Source organism: Prunus avium, chromosome 3 (genome assembly GCF_965620075.1).
Source record: "Prunus avium chromosome 3, drPruAviu1.hap1.1, whole genome shotgun sequence".
In the NCBI taxonomy this organism is placed as follows: Eukaryota; Viridiplantae; Streptophyta; class Magnoliopsida; order Rosales; family Rosaceae; genus Prunus; species Prunus avium.
The window spans coordinates 32861421-32884186 of NC_142286.1; the positions used below are offsets into that span (position 1 = coordinate 32861421).

The 22766-nt window shown below is 40.7% G+C and overlaps 4 protein-coding genes across 6 annotated transcripts; 2 read left to right on the forward strand and 2 right to left on the reverse strand.

Annotated features, from left to right (window-relative positions):
- The first annotated feature begins 2944 nt into the window (after positions 1 to 2944).
- On the forward strand, positions 2945 to 8528 carry SAP (Transducin/WD40 repeat-like superfamily protein). The gene is made up of 2 exons (XM_021950191.2): positions 2945 to 3263; positions 6958 to 8528. The coding sequence occupies exons 1-2, from the start codon at positions 3018 to 3020 to the stop codon at positions 8104 to 8106; spliced, it is 1395 nt and encodes a 464-aa protein (XP_021805883.2). The 5' UTR covers positions 2945 to 3017; the 3' UTR covers positions 8107 to 8528.
- Positions 8529 to 8852: 324 nt separating this feature from the next.
- Positions 8853 to 13446, reverse strand: ADA2A (ADA2 2A). 3 transcript variants are annotated; one of them, XM_088250355.1, is made up of 12 exons: positions 13250 to 13446; positions 12875 to 13124; positions 11750 to 11815; positions 11508 to 11633; positions 11322 to 11397; positions 10904 to 10964; positions 10747 to 10802; positions 10549 to 10638; positions 10213 to 10435; positions 9735 to 9945; positions 9245 to 9508; positions 8853 to 9162 (listed from the first exon to the last, which is right to left on the reverse strand). In XM_088250355.1, exons 1-12 carry the CDS (start codon positions 13300 to 13302, stop codon positions 8971 to 8973), a joined length of 1668 nt encoding a protein of 555 aa, XP_088106481.1. In that variant the 5' UTR covers positions 13303 to 13446; the 3' UTR covers positions 8853 to 8970. The 3 variants fall into 3 exon arrangements, with proteins under 3 accessions (XP_088106481.1, XP_021805857.2, XP_021805859.2); XM_021950165.2 differs by having other exon boundaries at positions 12875 to 13127; XM_021950167.2 differs by lacking the exon at positions 13250 to 13446 and having other exon boundaries at positions 11750 to 11784; positions 12875 to 13052.
- A 172-nt stretch (positions 13447 to 13618) lies between these two features.
- On the forward strand, positions 13619 to 16201 carry LOC110749950 (uncharacterized). The gene is made up of 8 exons (XM_021950169.2): positions 13619 to 13808; positions 14228 to 14355; positions 14483 to 14539; positions 14682 to 14774; positions 15040 to 15118; positions 15269 to 15393; positions 15549 to 15692; positions 15780 to 16201. Exons 2-8 carry the CDS (start codon positions 14230 to 14232, stop codon positions 16017 to 16019), a joined length of 864 nt encoding a protein of 287 aa, XP_021805861.1. The 5' UTR covers positions 13619 to 13808; positions 14228 to 14229; the 3' UTR covers positions 16020 to 16201.
- Positions 16202 to 16365: 164 nt separating this feature from the next.
- Positions 16366 to 18496, reverse strand: LOC110749949 (uncharacterized). The gene has a single exon (XM_021950168.2). The coding sequence runs from the start codon at positions 18113 to 18115 to the stop codon at positions 16514 to 16516; it is 1602 nt and encodes a 533-aa protein (XP_021805860.2). The 5' UTR covers positions 18116 to 18496; the 3' UTR covers positions 16366 to 16513.
- Positions 18497 to 22766: the final 4270 nt, after the last annotated feature.

The following is a 22766-nucleotide window of genomic DNA, read 5'->3' on the forward strand; positions in this document are numbered from 1 at the left end:
AAAACAAAAGGAAGAGTAGAGGGTGGGTCCCATGTGAGGGGCTATATTTATAAGGTGTGACAGAAGGATGAATTAATATTTTGTGAAATGTGAAGGGCAGAGAGAAGGGGCAGGGCAGGGTAGAGCAGAAGGGCAGTGATGTATGTTGGGATATATGGTTATGATAGATAGTTACAGACTGAGTGTGGCAGGAACCCTAGTATCTAGCAATAAATACTAGTAGCAGCCTATCCCTACCACCCTATATTTTCAGTTTCCAATTTTTCAAAATTTTCCAATTTTTGAGACACACAGACAGAGAAAAGAGAGAGAGAGAGAGAAGAGAGAGAAAGGGAAGTTGATGGTTTGTACTTTGCTAAAAGATCTTTCAGTTATATTCCATCGAGACATCGCTGATTAGACATGAGCATGCCATTCTAGTCAAAAAGCACTCCCCTGTCTTTCTCTGGCCCCACACCTTCCTTCCTTCTTCTTCCTCCTCTTCCTTCCACTCTCTTTTGCACTGCGTCTTCTTTACACGCCCGCCATCTTCTTCTTCTTCTTCTTCTCAATTTTGATTGATAGTTTAGGTCACGGGAAATGATTTATGGTTACTGCAATTGTACCTATCTTTGAGAGATTACTAGTTTAGGAAGTGTCTCTGCACTCGAGATTCTATGTTCGATTTCTTTCTCGACCCAGTATCATCTTGTATAAAAATTATTTTAAAAAAATAACAAAAATCAAACTTGTCATTGGCATGATGCAAAATTTCCATGAGTTTGTAAGCAAGTTGTGCATGGCACATCGTTAATGATCATCATCTCCAATCAAATGCGTTGGTCCGGTGGTCGGTGGTGCAACAATCACCCACAAAACAATCACCAACCCAATTTCACGCTTGCCTTAATTTTGGCACTTATAACTCTAACTCTACGCCATTAACTTGTATCATCACTACTCCAAGTTCCTTGAATCTAATAATAAAATCTTTTTCAACTACTCATTAGCTTTTTTCTTTTTTCTTTTTCTTTTTCTCCCTCCATGTCACCTATTATATATGGCATAATAGCAAGCTATAGACTATCTAGAGTGGTAGAAAATTTTTGACAGATGTGAATTAGAGTAATTGATCGTGTAGATTAAATTAATTTAGAGAAAATTAAACTATCGTATGGTAAAAAATTTATTTTATTGTTTTCAAACTTGATGGCATGCTATTAAGCTAATAAAAGAAGCCTTGAAAACCAAAAATTGAAGTTCTTCTGCATCATCATGATCAAGTCCCACAATCTTCTTGTATTATCCTCGTCACCCTAATCTTCTTGGAAAATAATTCCCTTCTTACATTTTTGCAATAGCAGTGTGATATATAATATGTGCAAAAGTTTTTTTTTTTTTTTTTTTGATGAATTATTTTGCATATATATCAAACTATGATTCGTAGAAAAAAAAAAAAAAAAGAGTATTTTTTTACTGGTGAGGAGACAAGTAGTATCCATTTTTTTCTGCACTAGATTTGTTGTGCTGCTTTTTTGGTTTAGTCTCTCAAAGTGAACACAGAAGAATCATGTGGGTAATAATCATCAACAGTAATGACGGTAGACGTTAACTTATGAGGCTTATTAATTATTGCTGTAACCTCGTGTCATTTTTGCAACGCTTCAAAACATTAACTCGGACCCAAATCCAAACAAAACCCTAATTAAGCTATAGTGGACTTTTGTCCTCAACTTCTCCACAAGTCAATGAAACCCTGTTACCAAGACGACTAATTAATAAGAAAGATGAGCGGTTTCCAGACACGAGCATTATTATTAACCACGCACGCCTTGCAAGCCTTTGCAAGTTGCAATTTGCAAACAAAACATCCTCAAGCAACAAACAAACAAGGCTCAAAACAAAAAACATAAAAACATAAAAAGAAATGCAATTATTTTCTTTCTGGGTACTGATTTGTGCACTTTTGGTTTTGGGTAAAATGGCATGCCCATTTTTTTGACAATCATCTGCAACTGATACTCCAAAAGGACCAAAGATAGTTAGTCCTAAAAATCCCCTGAAAAATCCAGGGCTATTCCAAAAGCCTTGCGGTCTCTCAGAACTCCCTCAGCACCAGCCCCACTTCAACCCCTCCCCCACCGCCGTCTTTGCAGCGCGGGAAATTAAACCAACCACCACTCACCCCCCCCCCCCCCCCCCCCCCCCCACCAACCAAAGAGCCCAAACAAAACTTGTTTTTATTCTTCTCAATATTTATTAGTATGTAAATTTATACTACAAATTTATGTCACATTGAGCATCTTCTAGTCACACTCTCAATTATTGCTTTTCACTCTAAACATTATTATTTACTAACTTTTAAAAGCAAATTCACACCATCAATTTATAAATTTCCACTTTGAAATTGATATTTTATTATATTATTATAAAACATACAAGTGCACTCTCTTCAATTAGTGCAATGACGACCTTTTTAAAATGCTTACAACAAACATAAAGAAGAAATTACACTTGTATGAGTGCACCAGAAATTTTATTAGATCAATATGAATAACAAGTACAAAGAAAACAGACCGTGAAAGGAAAATGCTTGCTTCCTTAAAACCGAGGAGGAGCTTCTCTATCACAAGAAATAGAATTTTGTTTAACTTTCCTTTTCTTTTAGAATTTTACAAGTGTCATTATCTCATTTGTTATGAGAACTTAGTTTTAAGGAGTCAAGCGATACTCTTAAAATAATTACAGAAAGAGTGTGGACAATAAAATTCCACAAACTCCAAGTGAGAATTAAATTACCCACAAATTATTTTATATAAATAGAGTGATGAAGGGGGTGAGAGTGTGAAATTGCATATCCAAGAATCCCAAAGACCCTTTTTGGGTCCCTCACTCAATTGTGTCTTTATCCACACCTTTTTGTCCTTGTGATCCTTTCTCAAGTTTTTTTCCTCTCCCTCCTTTACTTGCCGGTCTCCTTTATAGCAGCTTCTTCTTCGTTCCAACTTTTCTTTTCTCTTTTTTCCCCATTATTATCCATGTCTTCACCATCAACTTCATCATCTTCTTCATCCCAAGATGGAAACCACAGTGGCAATGCAGCTGGCCCTAGCAATGTACAAAGAGGTGGTGATTTTGAAGGCCCATCTTCATCCAGACGACGTGCCGTAAACGAGGTCTGGCCTGAACCTTTTGTGGAAGCCCTCGCTACCCAAGTTGCCATTGATGCCTCTCGCTCCATGGGAAGGCTTGCTGCAGCTCCTGCTCTGGCCAATGTGTTTCAGGTCCGTTTTTTTAATCAAATTGAATAATCATAACTCTACTCAAACTCATGTTCCTCTGCTTAATTTATTATACATGAATTTTTTTTTTGTTGAGAATTTTTGTGTAACAATGCGAAATTTGTTACCATAATACGAGTAGGGTATGTGTTTGTGTGCTTAATTTTGATGGTTTGGGGGGCATCTTTGGCTAGGTGCACTGAGAAACTGATGGGTTTTATACCAAAAATGGACAAAATATTAGTCTAGTCAAAGGGTGTAAAATTACCAACAAAAAAAAAAATTTAAATTTTGGGTTCTGGGTTTAATTCTAATCCTTTTCATAATATTGGGACGTTTTACAAAATTCGATTTGGCTTGCCTTGGTTGCCTACGAGCAATGAGCATCCGAGAAGAAAACTAGTTCTTTCTGAAAGCAAGTGCTTTTTTGATGGGTCTATTCTCATTCTCTCTATGAAAATTTTATTTTTTAATGTCCCTTTCAGAGGTTTGTTGTTTTTGTAGCACACTTCACAAAATGTGTCTATTTTTGCACCCCTTTTCTTCCTTTCCAAAATCTAATGAAAAAGGGTTCTTTTGGCTTTGAATTTTTTCCCTTTTCCCTTTATTGGCATGTAATCCTTTTGAGCTCTTGCAATCCCCCCATTGGCTTCTGCTTTTTGACTAAACTTTCTTCAAATTTTATCGGGATGCCTTTTCTCAGTTCCTTATACAAATAATGCTTGCAGATAGATAGATAGATAGATAGATAGCGAACTTTAAGGCAGTGTTAAGAACTAAATAGCAAAATTTAAGGAGCTGTGTTGCTCTTTTTATCTTTTTCTTTCTATATCTAGCTAACATACGCCGATTATATTAGGACTCGAACTCGGGATCTCCGACTCGAACGCGGAATCTTTTATAGGAGAGCAATTGTTCTTCGAGTCTTTTTATAATTTGTTTTGTTTTGTTTTAAAAAAATGAGTGCGTTTTCACTTCACTGGAAAATGTGCTAAAAGGAATGTGGAAATATATTTGAAACTTGAACTTGATGCCATAAAAAAACGGAAAGGAAAAGAAAACACTTGAGTTTTGATTTGAATCCAAACGGCTTTCTATATGAAGAGGGGCTATTAGCTTTACGCATAGAGAGGTAGGGGGGGTGTTTGATTGAGATGAGATGAGATGAGATGAGGAGAGATGAGAGTGATCTCTGACAGTTGATTGCATGCATGTGGCATTATGCGATAAAGCACATGGTGCCCAATGCTGGTTTGGTCTACAAACTCATGTCTACTCGTCAACTCCAGAGGTGTGCTTGTCTCTTATTACATGCAATCTCAAAAACGGTCACTTCTAATTTGCTTTGCTTTGTTTTCTTTTGTTTGTTTCCTTTTCGTCTTCTGCCTTTGAAACACTCTTGTTATTTGGCCTCATCTTGCTTCTATGATGTATGAAAACTAGGGATATAAATTTTGTTAAATTACAAAGCCTAACTATATGATGTATGAAAACTCTATATAAGAACAACACGCACTATAATTATTGCATTACATAAAATGTTCTCTTGTTAAACAGCTCGACAACTATACTTACGAGCTATAATAAACTTTAACCATCGAGTATAAATTTTCTTAAATGACAAAGCCTAACTATGATGTATGAAACTCTATATAAGAACAATACACATTATAATTATTGCATTACATAAAACGTTCTCTTGCTAGATAGCTCGATGTCTATACGTACGAGATAATTAACTTTAACCATTGAGTTTAAATTTTGTGTTTGAATATGTGATTCAAATTAATCGTCTCCCCAACACTTTAGATGAAAGATTAGCCATGAATGATTAGACATGAAATCATTGTCGTAAAAAAAGAGCTCTCTTGCTAGACATACGAGAAATATTAATAACTGAATTTAAACCTTGTTTAAAGAATTAATAGCCTCTCTGAACAAAAGATTAACTAAAACATTACCCAAGAATGTATTTTACACGATCAAATCTCCCATGGGTGAGCTGAAAAGAAGAGAAAAAGAAGATCCAATTAGAGCAGGAAAACGTGAGTGCACGCAAAGGGTGGGATAAGTCTAAGTAGAAAGTATGGAAGAGTCAAAGAAAGAAGACAGTAGAGAGGGAGGAGGAGGGGAAGAGGGTAGAGGATGAAAAAGATTCGCTGCTTTTGACGAGACAGGCTTTGGCTACAACCCACACACACCTTTCTTGGAAATGAAAGAAATGTATATATGTGGGGAAGCACGCAAAATTTGCAATCCTATGTTTGTATCAAAATAAATTTCGTAATGTTTTTGGTCCAAGCAAAAAACCAAACCAAGGTTTATGTTTCATGTATGGACCACCCACCTCTACATGTGGTTTCTGTACTTGTCTTTGTCCCTAGCTATGTCAAAGTTGCTAAGAATAATATTCCAAAGTTTTATTGGGAATATTTATGTCACTTTTAATTGTCGCATGCAAAATAGGGTCAAGTTTTATGTAGCTAGGCTTAGGTCGATTGTACTTGGGTGGTACAATATATGTTGTAAAAGTGTACGTGGGTTGAGTGTGATAATAATTAAAGTGGGGAGATTAGGTGTCAGCCTCTTCTCCAGCTTTCAATTTCCATGATAGTCGGATCGATATGTCATTTATCGTGCATATTTTTGCATGAGAGAGAGGAGGAGAGAGAGAGAGAGATTTGCAGAAAATGAAATGATCACTAGATAGATAGAGATATTAAACCCACACAGATGACATGCCAGTGCTTTATTTAGACTTACTCTGACTGATGTTTTTCTCCTACACTCTACTAAACCCTAGCTATAGTATTTACTCTCTCTCTCTCTCTCTCTCTCTCTGGTCATGCTTCACTGCTCATTGCCAGCTGAGCTGTTGCCTGCCACTCCTCGGGCTCCACCTTCAAGGTCCTCTCTTTCTCTCTCTCTCACATACAATAATAGCTAGCTTTACGCGCATGGCATGAACCTGTGCTCTCTCTCTGTCTAGGGTTTTGGATTGATATGCTTCTCCTCCTCTATCAATGGTTGTCCACCCACCCACCCTTCCACCACTTAATTTGCCCAATATTGTTCACAAATTTTTAAGTCTTCAATCAAGCCACTGCTAATACGAGAACCAACCACACCCAAACACCACAAATTAACTAATCCCTAGTTTTTCCCTTTTTATTTATTTAAAAAAACTAATTCATAGCAGATATCACTATCCCGAGGTTCTGTGTTCGAATCCCCACTACAACGATATGGCTTGTTAAAAGAAAAAAAGAAAAAAAGAAAGGGGACATGGATCTAGCTAGTAGTAGAACATGAGGGAGGGAAGTTGGACTGGCAACCCTTTTGTACGTTCCAAGTTGAAAACTGCACTGTTGAATTAAAATCTGTGGTGCAGGTTGTGTTTGTATTCTTGCTCTTGTTTCTTTCTGGCTGTGTGGTGTGGATGTCGGGGGTGTAATTAGTTAAGGTGCCCTCCCTTTAACCGGTTAAAAAACAGATGCGTCCAATATCTGACACTAACATTAAATACCCATATAACCCTTACCTACACATGCAACCGTGCCCATCTTTCTCCACTTCATTTAAATAAATATATATTTAGTTCTTTTTATACAAGGCAACGTGCATGCATGAAATGAGCTGTACCCCATGTACTAATTTCGCCTGCCTACGTGGCACTCTTTTTTCTTTGGGTTGGCAGATTTGTTCAACATGGCGCGCCGTCTCCCGCTCAGACCTCCTCTGGCATCGACTCACGCGCCTTGTTTGGGGTAGGACCCGCCTACTCCAGGACACGTGGCGCGACGAGTACATCTACTGGCATCGGACGGCTAGGAACTTCCAGACCCGTAGATCGGTCCACACAACACTCTACTTCGACCCCTCCGACGTGGAAGATTCCAACGGCTTCACCTGCCGCTGCCTCACGCTCTCCGACGCCCACCTCGCCTGCGGCTTCGCCGACGGCGCTGTCCGCGTCTTCGACCTCCACACCCGCCTCCACGTCAACACTTTCCGGCCCCACCTCCGCGACCGCCTCGGCCCATTCTCCCGCGCCGTTACCGGCATCGTCATAACCGACTGCAAACTCATCTTCGCCACGCTGGACGGCGACATCCACGTGGCGATCATCGGGATCCCCCATATCACGCGCCGGGTCCACCTGGGCGAGGTGGTCAACGACGGAGCCCTGGTAGACTTCACGGGCTGCGAGAGGTGGTGGGTCGGGCTCTACGCGGGCGTACCGGGTCGGGCCTTCCACATATGGGACGGCGTGACGGAGCAGTTGACTTTCGTGGGCGGTGCATTGACCGATCCGGAGGCAGTGATGGGGTGGCACATGCTGACCGAGATGACCGGGTTCGTGGGCCGAGTCCGAGTCACGAGTCGCGGATCGGCCGTGGCGTGCACGAGCTCGAGCGTGATGATCTTCGACCTGACGAACCAGGGGCTCGTGTTGGGTGAGGAAGAGTACCGGAACGGGAGGGAGATAATTGTGACCTCGGTTGACGTCAGCAGCGCGGCGTACGTTATCGCGGAGAGGAGGAGGGGGTTGGCTAGGTTGGCTAGGTTGGCTAGGGTGCGTCTGGTGGACACGATGGAGGAGGTGTGCAGGTTTAACGTGAGGGGGGCGGCGGAGATGGGGGCGATGGGGTGCATGAACGACGGGTACGCGCTAATGTGCACAGATGGCGTGGTGAGTGTGTGGGAGGTGGAGAGGGGCGCATATCTGTACAGGTTCAGGGAGAGGATCGGAGACGTCAATGCGATGGTGTGCGACGAACGACATGTCGCAGCGTGCTCGAGTGATACGACACTGCACCTATGGGACTTTGGGGCTGCAGATTAATTAAGTTAATTAGGGGGATTTAGTTAGTTAATGAATTAATTAACTGGGTGTAGAGTAGGGAGGGAGAGAGGGGGTAGGTATTGGCTATTGGGAGATGGTGACACTGACAAAACAAAGAAGCAGAAGAGGAAAGCAAAATGGAAATTGTGGTGGTCAGATTAATGTTATGGAGGAAACTGACATAAGAAGTGTACTTATGATTTGGGTGGTGATATCATCAGATTGTTCAGATATCATCTATGAGAGAGAGAGAGAGAGAGAAAGAGAGAGAGAGTTGACCTGACCCTACACAACTATTAAAAGTGAGCTTTTTGAATTATTTGGACATGTTTTAATTTTCCAAGTCTAGTTTGTTCAGGTTCTGGTCCTCTTTCTGACTAGTTGCTTTCTATTGTACTTTTTATTAAAATCATGTTATTGACTTGTACTGAATTGGGTTCTATTCTATGAGAAAATACCAAAAAACATTTTTTCTTTGGTAGTAGAGGGGCAATGAAAATCTACAGTGAATATTTGCAATGCTTCCCTTTTGTTATTTTTTCATTACCAACCACCATTTTTCAGGTGTAAGTACATTATAAGTACAAAAACATTCGAGTTTACTTCATACGTATAAATGATGGGTAATTATAATTTGGTATTTACCATTTGCCTTTACCAGTCTAGACATGTATTCTTCGTCCACAGGTTCATTTTGATTATAATGATCTTTTCTGCATGAAATTTATAATTTTTGTTTATGAGTGTTGTATAAATGGGTGTTTTATTAATCTTTGGTTATTAAAACAGCCTGGGCTTCTTGCCAAGACAATTGACCAAAATGGGATTCTTTGCCTTTTAAGTAACAAACACAACTGTACATAACTATTCTTGAGCCATTCCCTTTTTCACAAGCATATCGTAAACCCTATCAACTTTGGATGGTTCAGCCTTGAACAGACTATGGGCATCAGATTTCTTCTTAACATTGCCATTCTCAATCTCTGTGGAGATGATCTGCAGCATGTTTAGATAATGTGAAGGCAGGATTCTCATCTCACTGCAAAGTCTTTGTTCCTGCATGTATTATAGAAACAGTTCAACAAATAGAATTCACTTTCTACGCTAAAGCATTAGGCTCTGAGATTGGCTTTCTTACGGTTTCGGAGAGTAAATCGGCCCCGACTAGGCCAGTGATGTCCCAATAGTCCAAGGAGCTGGAAATGGCTTGCGTAGTTAAAAATGAGTCCTTGCTAACAGGATGCGGACCTTTAAAAGCTCCCCGAGGACTGATCTGCAAGCCTTTACCAGCCTGAGAGCTTTCTTTGATCCTTAGGGAACTTTCTTCAGTTTCCTTTGTCCTCTTCTCCTCAAGGTATCTGCTTGCTTCAGCAGCTGTCCTACAGCCAGCTGTTCTAGCCTCCTGCATAATGAATGCAAAGAACGTAAGCAGAAGCCATACAATATGATGCTTATTAATTTGAGCCGCATAAGTCATGTTAACTGTGGGAAGCCATGGGGCCTTTCACTTAGAACGATGTAAATTCATGTGACACCATTGCTTACCGAACTAAATCAACCAACAGTCATAGTATATATAGAGGGAAATGAGGTAACAGAAATACAAGTGTGAGGCACATGCATCAGACCTGAAGATCTAGTATTCTTTTGACAATCTGTTGTTCCTCAATGATACTCTTCAGCAATTCCTTGTGCTCTTCATTTGAGTGGAACCGCATGAAAACCTTGAAGCGGTGATATATTTCTCTCTCTTCAGGTGAGAGGTTCCTCTCAAAAGAGTCAGGGTACAGCAGATTTCTTTCAAGTATGAAATCCTTCCTACGTTTCCTCTCATCAAGCCTGCCCAAATTCCCACATATTATTAGAGTATATCAAGGGGAAAAAGGGAAAATTGGACAGCAAGTCTAACTCATTTTTATAGTGAGGATATTACTTATATGAAAGTATGCATGACGAGTGAAGGAATAGGTTAAGGAAATTCCTTTGAACTTAACGAAAATAATCACTTTATCTTGGTATACTTTAACCTCTTCCGTTTCAAAAACTTTTGTGAATTAGAAAATGTATCCATCGACCTTGAATCTACCAAAGTAACCTTATAAGTACCTCTTTGAGTAGACGTGTAGAACTCGTAGTTTCAATTCCCGGTCAGCATTAGTGTCAGAATCTTTAAATTCCATATCTGCCAGTATCTGCTCAGCATCGTTATCATATTCAATTTCAAACTCTTGTCTCTTGAAATTATAGCCACTAAATTCTGTTATAGAAGGTCCCTCGTCCCCTAAACTCCTTAGTTTTTTCCCTCCGACGCTCCGATCAACTTGAGATTCTGTTGACAATGTAACATAGAAACGAATATCTCTTTAAACCAATACATGACATTAAATTTTTTTGATGCATTACCTATGCAATAATAGTAACGTAAGATATAATCCAGCATACCTTCCACTTTACAGACTTTAGTCTCATCCTTAATCTGCGCTTTGTTGGATGCCTTCTTCACAGCACCTAGGACCAGACCCGAGGCATCATCTAATGCAAAACACAAAATTAGGTCTCTCCAGTCATGCATAAACAAAAACACATGATAAATGAGATTGCTCAAGAACCAAAAAGCCTCAACAGGGTTGATTGTTATACCAGCAGTTGAGTGGGATGAAGATTGACAAGCTGGATTCTTTTTTGATTCTTCACACCTGATCAAGCGCAAAATAGAAAGAGAGACAATTAAAAAGAGAAAATGTGCAACAAGAACTTGAACCAATAGTAGATACAATACATAATAAAATAGCCATACTTGACTCCTGTGGAAAAGGGGGACACCTCTTTCAACGTAATCTCCACAAGCATGGGAACTTCTACAAATAAAAAAAAAAAGAACAGATTGAGATGGACATTTTAAATCCACAAAATGAAAATAAAGTATATGCCTATAATGACAGTATGAAAGAGAGCATCATCACAAGTGACTTCAAAGAAGAAAAATGAACTGCCTCATTTAAAGGATTATCAGTCTCTATGAAAAACAGATACACAGAGCAATCTACGAACATTGAGTAAGTATCATCACACCTACTGAATGGTTTGATCTAAACTGTTGGGGCATCATAAATCATAAGTGATACGACAAAGGATATAGTTGCTTGCAATGCAAGATCACCATAAACAAAGTTGCTTTTCATGCTCATCTAATAATACAATCATTGCAAACTAACCTTTCTTGATTTCACCCGAGCCCTTAGCCAAGGCAAGAAGCTCCTCTCTGCTCTTTCCCATAACATGAGACATGTCCTAGGTGGATATTATGAAAACTATTAGAGAAAATTTGGGTTTTTTCTATATGATGTTTATGTGTGTATGTCACGTGTGTGTGGATACATTAATAAGAAAACTGGTCTTACTGGTAGAGGAAAGCGCGGAGAGTTCATATATATAGCTTTAAAATGGTCAATACAATGTTGTCTGCTTTTTGTTCCAACATGTTCAGAAACTTCGGTCCAGTTCCCAAATCCATACATTTCAATACCCTAAAAAGTATGGTCAAAGAACAAGAGATATTAGACACAGGTTTATCAGTTTGACAAAAAGAAAAAGACACAGATTGATCAGAAGCATTATAAAAAGAAATCAGCAAATTTAATACCTCAAGCAATAGCATCTCTTCATCTGCATTCCAGTCTGGACATAAAAGTGGAAAAGACAAATTGTCCTGTTTTAAAAAACAAAATTCCTCAAATAATACATGCACGTTTAATAGTCCATGTCATATTCAAAAGCATCTCATAATCTCCGATGTGATTTCATATCGGAAGCAGAACAAAAATTTACTTTAGGAGGAAAATCTCATATATAATTAAATGAATGAACAAGCTCGTAAAAATACTCTCTAAACAAATAAAAATAATTACTCATAGCTGTTTAGACACAGATTGGAGGTGAATTCAAATGGATTCTGTTGCTTGCAAGCAGTGGCGGAGCTATTAAGGCGCAAGGAGGTGCAGCTGCACCTCTCCTCGCCGGAAAAACCATTGTAGGTGCTTGAAATTGCCCCTATACTCAACTGGTGTATAGATTACCTTATTTTCATTTTCAACATTTAAGTAAATGTCTTTGTCCTTTTACTTTAATTTATTTTTATTTTACTCCATTTACTTAAGTTTACAATGTAAATAAGGACGTAACCCCCATTTGGATTCAAATAAAAATACTAGAAAATCAAATTCCCACCAAATCAAAATATGAAAAATCGGTTTTAGTGCAAAATACGATTTAGGCTAAAAATGATGGCTCATTAAGTCAATATATATTTCATACTAAAATCCCATAAAATCAAGTTTTCTTATTTGCTGTGTAAGGAATAAAAGCCGCCAAAAATTATCTTGAGAAAATGATTATTCCGAAAAACCATTTTTCATACTTAGTCAATATTGCAACTCTGCTAAAAAAATTCTAGGTCAGCCAGTGCTTGCAAGGAAAACATTCTTATCTGCATGCAGTATTTAGAGCTTCACTTCGGGTAATTTTGCCTTTTAATGCATTTTACTCAAAGGTCATCCTAATCTTGCCACTGTCCATTTCCAAATTCTAAATTCTGTTCTGGATATTAACAGAATATCTTAAAGCTAAAATAAAAATAAAAATTTCTTCAAGCAACCATCCCTGCAACAATTTCTATTAGTCTACGATCACTTCACTAGAAACGTTTAACATTCACAGAGCAGATACATATCAAAACAGTAACTTTTGATATAAATACAAAGGTACTCACCATAACCCTGTATGGATGATTGCATTTGTGAGGTGTAAGTTCAGCTCCAACGGAGAAGCACTCAATGCAAAGGTCAAAATCTGGGCATACCACACACTTTATGCGAGTTTTCCCAGATATATCTTTGTTGCAATAATTGCAGTGGTAGAAAGCCCCTTTGGGTTCGCTAGTTTCTTGGGCTACAGCTTTCTGAGCTGTGCTACTGTTCTCTGCTGGCTCTGCACCTGAAGCTGTTCTCTTTCTTTTGCCCCTACTGAAAATTACCCAAAAGGAAATAACAATTTTTTGTGACCGAAATTGAGAAATTTTAACGACTTAATTATTGTCTGATAAAGCTTGAAAATTTGAACCGAAGTGATAGAAAAATTTACTAACCTCTGGTTGTGATTGTCTGCAGCGGGATGCGAAGCTGCTCGGGACCGACCCATCGATTGAATTTCACGAAGAGACGAGGCAAATGAGAAACCCTAATTTTACCAGGTGAAGATTGGGAATTTTCGGTTTGGGCCAGTTGATGATGTGGTGGTTGAATTGGGTGCGGTGCGGGTTTCATTTCCTCTCCACGATGTACGTGCGCCACGTAATTGGGTTTTCATCCGACGGTTCATAAAAGGAATACGTAGAACGTGTTTCTTCCGTTGGATAGAGTGCGGTACACGTGTCACTTAGGGAGTGCTTTCCACGGAATAAAACAGGGTGTAGGTTCCGTACGATTAAAAACTCGTTATTTTGAGGAAGAACGAGCCGTGAAGGCGCTCGTTCCCGCTAAGTCACTTGCATTGCAGGTGTCAAATTGCCGTAATTTGATTTTGGAAATCACTAACCCTAAGTCCCTAACAGCCTTTCCCTCCACATCCCTCTCAGCCTCAGCAACGCCGCCGCCGCCACAGCCTTCTCTCACTCTTTAGGGCTTCGTGAGCATCGTCTCTGCCCGGTAATTATTCCTCTTTGCTTGTTAGTGTTCATTGGAAAGTTGGCAAAGTTTTGCATAGATGGAATTGGTAGGGCGCAAAAGTTTTAGATAATTGTGTTTGTGAAGTGATAGCTAGTTGGTTGCTTGGTTGAACCCATCTGGTCAGACAGTTCTTTTGGCTATTTATTGATATTTGAGCATTCAAAGTGACTGCCTTTACTTAGACCTAATTGTTTGTTCACCTTCATTTAGCACACTGTAGAATGTAGAATTTCTCTTTGACATATGAGTCATTCAGGATGACTGCCTTTTGTTTTTAATCGTAATGGTTTTCTGCTATATCTCTTTTCTTTTTTTTCGTTTTTCGTTTTGTTTCTGTTGCATCTTGATTTCTATGAAGTTAATTGTATCATAAATCATTTTTCATATCACATGTTCAGAAATGGTGGGACTATCCATAGGAGAAAAGCATTTTATACAGGGTGGCATTGCTCAGGATCTTCGTTCTGATGGCCGAAAAAGATTGACGACTCGACCCATCTATGTTGAAACTGGAGTCATTTCCCAGGTTAATATTATGTCATGTGTTTCTTTTGAAAGAAAGTTTTCTTTTTTTTGAATTATAGATTTTCCTGTGCGACGTGAAAATTTTACTTACTTTGTTATAATCCCCATTCTTGACGGCGTCCATGCAGGCAAATGGTTCGGCAAGGGTCAGGATGGGTGCCACAGATGTCATGGCCAGTGTGAAGGTATCATTTAGTCTTGGCCTGAAGCTCGTACTAGTGCTTTTAGATTGTTATGACTAAATTTACGTTGTTTGTCTGTCTAATTATTTAAATAGCCCCTGCTGTTCTTAATATCATATTTTCTGGTAAATTTGAATGAGTTCAGGCTGAACTTGGAAGGCCGAATGCGTTGCAACCTGACAAAGGAAAGGTCGTTGTAAATGTTGATTGCAGTCCCACTGCAGCACCAATGTTTGAGGTTAACACTTTTATTATCCGCTTCCTTCTCATTTTTTACTTTGTCAATTGAGGCTTACATCTTGGTTTCTGCAAGATCCTCTATGAAGTACAATTATTGATTTAGTTGAATTCATGCTCTGATAAAATACGAGGGCGCTTTTGTTGTCTATTTGTAATCCTATTAGGCAATCTAAACTTTTCCTGTTGGTGTATGTTGCAATGGATAGTAGGAACCTATGTGTTTATGCTTCTTGTAAAGCTGTTGTTTTGTTGCATTTCTACAGGGTAGAGGGGGTGAGGAGCTGTCAGCAGAACTCTCAGTTGCTCTTCAATGTTGTCTCTTGGGTGGTAAAAGTGGATCTGGTCTGTATTCTCATTGAAGAGTGAGATAAGCATAGTAAATTTGTTGTACCATTTATGTATGATCTCTTTTGGCAATACATATTTCTTGTTTGTACAGGCAGTTCCATATAACTGCAAAGTTGATAATATAGGTGTCTTTGTCTGTTCCAGGTGCTGGAATTGATCTCTCCTCTCTGGTAGTTGTGGAAGGAAAGATCTGTTGGGATCTTTACATTGACGGCCTTGTTGTTAGTTCAGATGGGAATCTGCTAGATGCCTTAGGTGCTGCTATAAAGGTACTTGATATTTCTTATCTGTTTTGATGTGCTCAGTTTATTTATGTTCTGTAAATTAAGTAAGGACAACAGAAGATATTTCTGGCTGTTATAAAATTTAGTATTAAGTTTCCAAAGAAATTACTTATCTTTTAAAGAAACTGATGTTCCCAAAGGCTGCTTTGAGTAATACAGGCATCCCAAAAGTAAATGTTGCAGCCGGTGCATCAGGCGATGAGCAACCAGAGGTTGACGTAAGCGATGAGGAATTTCTGCAATTTGACACATCTAGGGTCCCTGTCATAGTTACATTAACAAAGGTGACATGAGTTAACCATCTCTTCTGTTCTCCAGCATACTGCAAATGTTTATTGTCTTGTATTGATTGCTGCCCATCTGTTTCTCAGGTAGGTCGGCACTATATTGTAGATGCCACATCAGAAGAGGAATCACAAATGAGCTCGGCTGTTTCTATTTCCATCAATAGGCAAGGCCACATTTGTGGGTTGACCAAACGGGGTGGTGCCGGCCTAGATCCAAGCATCATTCTTGACATGATATCTGTGGCAAAAACAGTAAGTGAGCAGCTGATAAACACTTTGGATTCTCATATAGCTGCTGCTGAAGCTGGTGAAGAGGAGTCGTGACATAATTATAACCTCTGATATATTCAAGTAGGTGGGTTTTGAGCAGGTCCTAGGTATATGAAAATTGTAATGCTGATAACTTTACATTAAAGCTGATGAGAACGTTTGATTTGTTGTTTGCATATTTGGCACCTTTTAACCAAAATTAGCATCAGCATTAGTATGGAAGCTTTTGCAGTACAGGTCTCTATTGCAGATATTATTTTTCATTGATGCACCAATTAATTCTTCAATTAAACTTACAATCTACCACGGTTATGTCTCGTATGGAACCATGTTTAAGGCTTGTTTAAAACAAAGAGAGAGAATTGTTTACATGAACTTATCTGGAACAAGTTCAAGTGCATGGCTCAAGAGAAAAGGAGTTAAATTAAACCAAATAACAAAGGCCTCTTACAACTCAAGTAATAATCCGCATCCAAAACACCGTAGAACCTTCTCTTTGAAAGGCACAAGGAAAACAATGTACAACTTTACATGTTATTTCCGAATGTTCAGTTTTCTTCCACTACTACAGGGGAGATAATTTTTGCCATGTCAAAACCTTGAGGGATGAGGCGTCTAGCTTCCATCTCACTGCATAACAATTTTACCATTTTCTCGTTCCTGCATCTGCATAGTCCTAGACATAAATCAGATAGGATGCTTGAATCAAGAGCAACAGATCTCTCAAGCATTTCTTTCAAGACTTCAACTGCTCCATCAAAATCCCTGTTATTGCAGAAGCTAGATATCAGCATTTTAAAAGTATGCTCATCGGGTTGATAACCATTCCTTATCATGCTTTTCCATAGCTTGAAGGCATGGTCCGAGTTCTTTCTCACACACTGCCCCTCAATAAGGGCAGAAAAGGTTGAGGCATTTGGGACAAAGCGCTTTCCATCAAGTTCTTTAACAAGATATGCAGCTTTCTTTGTTTTGCCCTCCTTGCAGAATCCCAATATCAATGCATTATAAGTCAAGATATTAGCATTTACTTGATTCCTTGACATCTCCTCAAAAAGCCTATTGCCCATCTCGCTATTACCTTCTTGGCTGTACCCTTTTATCAGAGTACTGTAAGTTATGGTATCAGGAGCAACATTCACGGCTTTCATCTCACTAAAAATTCTGTTTGCTTCCTTTAGTTTTCCTTCTTTGCAAAACCGATCAACAAGTGAGTTAAAAGTAACCACACTCGGGTGCAATCCATTCTTCGCCATCAAGTTTTTGAACTTCAAAGCCGAACTCAAAAGACCCTTATCACAGTGTCCTGCAATCAGCGTGTTATATGATACAACTGTAGGACTAAAACCCATGCTGCCCATCTTCTCAAGGACCTCAACAGCGTTCTCTAATTTTCCCAATTTACAATAAGCAGATATAACCATGTTAAGAGTATAAACATTCGGTGAAATCCTACAACGCTGCATTTCTCTATAGAATACCAAAGCAATATCAGCTCTATGTAAATCAAGCAATGAGCTCAGATATGCATTGCAGGACTCAACTGTTGGGAAGAATCCATAATCCTTCATCTGACAAAATGTATTTGTGGTATTCCTAAATTTCTTCATATGCGCAAAAGTCTTGAAAAGAGAATCGAAAACACGAGGAGAAGAATCACACAAGCGGTACGAATACAATATTGCTTCAAACAACTTGGAAGGCAAATCTATCGAACCCGAGACAAGAACCTTTCTCAAAATAGACTCTGCAGACTTGAACTTCCTGTATTTGGTGAGAATGTGGAGAATCATGGAGTGTGTTTCAAGGGTAAGTGAAGTGGGGTTTTGAGCTGCAACCCAATTGAAAAACTCAAGGGAAAGAACATAGTCCTGCTTAATCTTTAGCAGTACATGTTTCACTCTGAAAGCAGTTAGACCATTGGACAAGGAATTGAGCTTAGCCCAGTCAGAGTGAATTAGATGGCTGTTTGCAACATTCACAAAATCAAGGTCCTGCCCTTTGGGTTCGGGAATTGTTCTGTGGGGTATAGGAAGTGGATTCCAATTCCTTTTTCCAAATTTCCCACAAGTTGTGGGGTTTGTAAAGGTGGGTTCTTTTGCAATTGAATTGGGCAAACTAGAAAATTGACGAAATGGGAATTTGTTCATACTTTACTACTGTACCACATATAGAACTGGATTTTCAGAAATTGAAGTTCTGGGATCAATTCGAGGGTTGATATCAAGTTTTGACCCACTGATTCAGAAAACTGAAATGAAGTGTAGCTGGGTCTTTGATGAAATCATTGGAACAAAGAGCATGGAACTGGAGGAACGGGCATGACCCACTAACCTTAATTGAGGCAGAGGATGAAAATGGTGGAAAATGAGTTCTTCTGAGTCTGCCGAGGCATTGGCGATGGAGCAGAAGAAGCAGCAGCGACATTGATAGTTGGGCGTTGCAAACTTTTTTTTTTTTCGGGATCAAAATATATAACTTGAACGAGTATAATCTGATTCTGAACTGAAATAGCATGGTGTTTGGTGACTCTACAATGCTCAAGTTATATTATAACTAGCGTGTGCCAATTGGCCTTTTTCTTTTTCTGTTTCTTTTTTAAATTATATTATTATTATTATTTTTTCCATATGCAAATATAATTTCTTTTTTACATCAGGTAAATATATAGATATTCAAAAATGTAAATAAAAAAATTGAAAAGAAAACAGAAGAATGTGGGTGGAGTGGAGTGGGAAGTTGTTTGAGCCTAAATTTGATGCGCCCAGTCCAAAATCAAAAAGCCCACAATAATTTTGAAACGGCTGCCAACAAAAATCAGGCCTAGACTATACATTTCAAGCCCAACATAGGAGGCCCAGAAACTATCAAACCACAAGCATGACTTGGGCCTCGAAGGAATTCAAATTGGGCTTAAAACCAAAAATGGACTTGGTAGGTTTTAAATTAAAAGAAAAAGAGAGAAGCCCAAAGGAGAAACAGACCCACGTGACCCTCTGATTTGGAAAAGTCAATAATTTCAACTGAAGTTAATAAGGAATGAACAGGGGCAGGTATAAAGAAGACCATCTCTGAAAAAACTCTACTGCCAAGAGATCAAAACCCGTTTTGTTTATTCAGAGATATTTTCTCTGCTCCAAAAAAGGCACCATTTTCAAAAAGATACGCAGACTACGCTTTCTAAAAAGAGATAAGCAGGAAACAGGGAGTTGCTAAAATTGGAAAATCAAACTTACCATCACAGGTTGAAAGACTGGAAAAAAGAAGGTGAGGTTCCCCATTCAAACAGAGAAGTGACTGTTTCAGAAACTGATTGTTGAGGACTTAAACTGACAAGATTGATAAAACCCCTTTTCTTTTGCTTTTTAAAATAAAAAGATCTTTCGAGATTTTTTGCATCCATTATTAAAAGAAATTAGAACCCCCACTCCCAAAAACATTTCTTATAAATACAAGAGAGGGTGAACAGAGCAAGGGATCACCAATTCAAACAACCAAAAATCAATCAAAAGACAAAAACTCAAAATGATCATTTGATCTCAAAAGCCTTCAAACAACGACCAATCAAGACACCCAACTTCAGTTCAGACTTAGAGAAATAAATCATTCAAAACGAGATTTCTCTCGTTACAAATTTGGTTCAACATAAGTCAAAGCAAGTAGAGTTCAGGTTTTTTACAAATATGAAAACCTCAACAAATTTATGAAGAGCCCTGATCAAGCAGGTCAGACACCATAGTTGTTGGCACTAAAACTGAACAGATAGAGATGAGTGCAACTTACAAGTGGTGAGGACGATCTAGCAGATCGATTGAATGATAGATGTAGATTCTTCTTGTCCTTGGATGCAGATCCTGAATAGAAGAGAGTTGAGACTCGTGAGGTCTATGGAACTGGTGTGGAACCAGCCTAAGACCCTCTGATGCCAAAGTAAGTTTGTTTCTAAGAGCTCTTGCTGTTGACCATATAAAAGTATAAAAGTCAAGCTGAAAAGTCTTACCCCTGTATTGTAGTGAAGGGGCCTATTTATAGAGGGGATTTTGTATGCTCTTAGTACTCATTTTCGATGTGGGACTCGTGGGAGGGCCTTACGAGGTCGACACGAGTCTTTAGATATTTTGGGTGGGTACTTCGAGGTTGATTCTATATAATCGGTAAGGGATGCCGATTGTAGACGAGCTAGGCCTGTACTGGCTGTTCGCAGCTTCGAGACAATGCCATCGGTAGCCGATGCCGATTGTTCGAGGCCTTGGGGGCGTGGGTGACTTTCTATGATCCACGTGTCGTTGTATGAGTGGAGGGTCAAATATGGTACAAACAGTAGTCTCCCAAGTTACCGATTGAGAAGCTTCTCGGTTGGGGACTTGAATCTGTCTTCGGCATTCTGACCCGGACTCGATGATCTCATTGTTGCCGATGGTGGTACGTAGTCCCCCAAGTGCCTGATCGAGTGAGCTTGGAAAAGAGACGGCATGATGTACCGATTGTTCCAAGTGGTGGAAGTCTTGTGTTAGGAATACCAGTCGTTCGGCACGAGAGGTGAGTGGAAACTCATTAATGTCCGCCTGCCGTTCGGCACGAGAGGTGAGCGAAAACTCATCAATGTGCGCCTGCCGTTCGGCACGAGAGGTGAGCGAAAACTCATCAATGTGCGCCTGCCGTTCGGCACGCGAGGTGAGTGAAAACTCATCAATGTGCGCTTGCCGTTCGGCACGAGAGGTGAGATAGTGGAGGGGGGAGGAGTGCGTGCCGAGGCTGGGGGCACTTCGACGAGAGTGCCTGAAGATGGCGAGCCTTCGACTTCGGGTCGTGAGGCCGATAGAGGTGGCGTGTCCGTTGCTGCCCCAGAGGAAGGGGTGCTGAGGGTTGTCAGGGGTAGGCAACGGATTCCGATGGCGAAGCCCACAGAACCTGTGTTTGGAGTAGATGACTTGGAGCCGAACACGCTGACTGAGGCTGAGCTGGCGAAGATTTGGGCTGAGTTCAATATTCCAGAATCGGTAGGGATGCGGATTTCGGGGCCCTTAGAGTTGCTTAGTGACAATGACAAGGGGGTGGTCTTCTTCACCGACGTGTTTAAGCATGGCATTCGGTGCAGAAGATTTTGGCTGCGATCGGTTATGCACCAGGGCAATATAATCCAAACTTTTGGATTACGTTGCTCGGGACGATCACAGCGTTCAGCTTGGCTGGCGAGGGGGAGCCGAGCTACGAACAGTGGGCCAAGTTGTATAGTGTGACGAGGGCGAAGAGTGCCGATCACGGGGGGTGGGTTCAGTCCAATTGTCTTTCGGCAGGGCAGCGTGGGCACATTGTGGTTAGGGTGCCGAGCTCCCAGAAGACATGGCGTAAGCGTCGAGTGATTGTTTCCGGTGATTGGGAATCGGCACCGGGAGTGATTGTGGAGAGGAGGATTCCTACGTCTTTTCAGACAGTCGGTAGGGTAGAACCTGCCGTTCGGCAGTGTTGTTGTTGTTGTTGTTGTTTTTTTTTTGTTTTTTTTGTTTTTTGTTTTTGTTGACTGTTTGCAATTTGGTTTCAGTGTCCTTGAAATGGCCTGCTGCACCGATAAGAGAAGTGGAGGCGATCGAGCGGGTGCGAGCAAAGATTGCCGAAGAAGATCGATTTTTCAAAGAGCTGCTTTACTTCCGGAATCTGTTCAAGGCAGGCCTGATCGGTAAGGCAGAACACGACTGAAGGGCAAAGGAGGAAAAGGAGGAAGAGGAAAGACAGAGTAAGGGATGTCGTTCGGTAGTAAGTTATCTGTCCTTTTCTCTAAATACCGTTGCTTTCCTAACTTGTGTGAATACAGTGGCAGGTAGGAGGCCGATGAGCGAGGCGACTAGGCGCCGTTTGGAGGGGCAAGGGGCGTCGAAGCAGAAGAAAGTTCAATCCCCCAGGCCGAAGAAGAAGAAGACGGTAGGAGCTTCTGGAGGGGCGTCGGGGGATGAGCAGACGGTGGCTGATCGCCGCCGGGAGAAGAGGGTGGCCGAAGCTGAGGTCATTCGGGAGGTCCACCTCCAGGTAACGGGCAAAAGGCAGATCGAGGGTCCCCTCGATGTGACGCCATTGCCGAAGAAACCAAGAGGGCCGAACGAGGGGACTTCCGTGCTCATCCCGGATGATGAGGTGGAGGGGGAGGGGCCGTGCCGTTCATCAACAGCATGATCGATGGCGCCCAAATGGAGTTATCTGAGATTGAGCAACTGTCGATGAAGACGTTGCGTGAGCAGACCGGACGTGCCTTCCGGCTTCAAGCTGCAGTAAGTTTGTAGAGTTGATTTGTTGTCAAGTATCTGTTGATTCGGTATGTACTAATCTGTCCGCTGTTCTTGCAGGCTGATATGGAAATATGGCTCTGCGTCAAGCGGGCTGTGAATCCTGCGGAACGGTACCAGAAGAAATTCGAGGAGGGCCATTCGAAGATTGCCGATGCTGGGAAGATGCTCCAGGAGGCAGATCGGCGTGCCGAGGAAAACACCGCAAAAATTGCTGAGCTTGCGTCGAAGCTGGCGGCGACCGAGCTGGAGGTTGTTGCTCCTCACGAGGCTAAGGCAGCAGTGGAGGTGGCCATGGATGCGGCCGAACGGTCGCATGCCAGGGAGCTGGAAGAGGCGAAGGCGAAAGCCGTTGCTGAATACCGTTCCATGGAGGAGTTCACGCTGATGTTGGACAAAGAGGTCATGGAGCAGTGTGATGACATGCTGTACCGATTCAAGCGGTACAACGCAGATAAGAAGCTGAATATGAACTTCCTCTGGGATCCGCCGCCGCTGCCGGAAGGGTTGACCGAAGAGATGG

Excerpts from the sequence above, each read along its gene's own strand:
- SAP (XM_021950191.2), top strand. The coding sequence starts at position 3,018 with ATGTCTTCACCATCAACTTCATCATCTTCTTCATCCCAAGATGGAAAC. Across the intron at positions 3,264-6,957 it reads CTCTGGCCAATGTGTTTCAG|ATTTGTTCAACATGGCGCGC; the intron begins GTCCGTTTTTTT and ends TTGGGTTGGCAG.
- ADA2A (XM_021950165.2), bottom strand. The coding sequence starts at position 13,302 with ATGGGTCGGTCCCGAGCAGCTTCGCATCCCGCTGCAGACAATCACAAC. Across the intron at positions 11,398-11,507 it reads CTCCGCGCTTTCCTCTACCA|GACATGTCTCATGTTATGGG; the intron begins GTAAGACCAGTT and ends ATATCCACCTAG. Across the intron at positions 10,803-10,903 it reads CCCTTTTCCACAGGAGTCAA|GTGTGAAGAATCAAAAAAGA; the intron begins GTATGGCTATTT and ends GCGCTTGATCAG.
- LOC110749950 (XM_021950169.2), top strand. The coding sequence starts at position 14,230 with ATGGTGGGACTATCCATAGGAGAAAAGCATTTTATACAGGGTGGCATT. Across the intron at positions 14,356-14,482 it reads AAACTGGAGTCATTTCCCAG|GCAAATGGTTCGGCAAGGGT; the intron begins GTTAATATTATG and ends GCGTCCATGCAG. Across the intron at positions 14,775-15,039 it reads CTGCAGCACCAATGTTTGAG|GGTAGAGGGGGTGAGGAGCT; the intron begins GTTAACACTTTT and ends GCATTTCTACAG.
- LOC110749949 (XM_021950168.2), bottom strand. The coding sequence starts at position 18,115 with ATGAACAAATTCCCATTTCGTCAATTTTCTAGTTTGCCCAATTCAATT.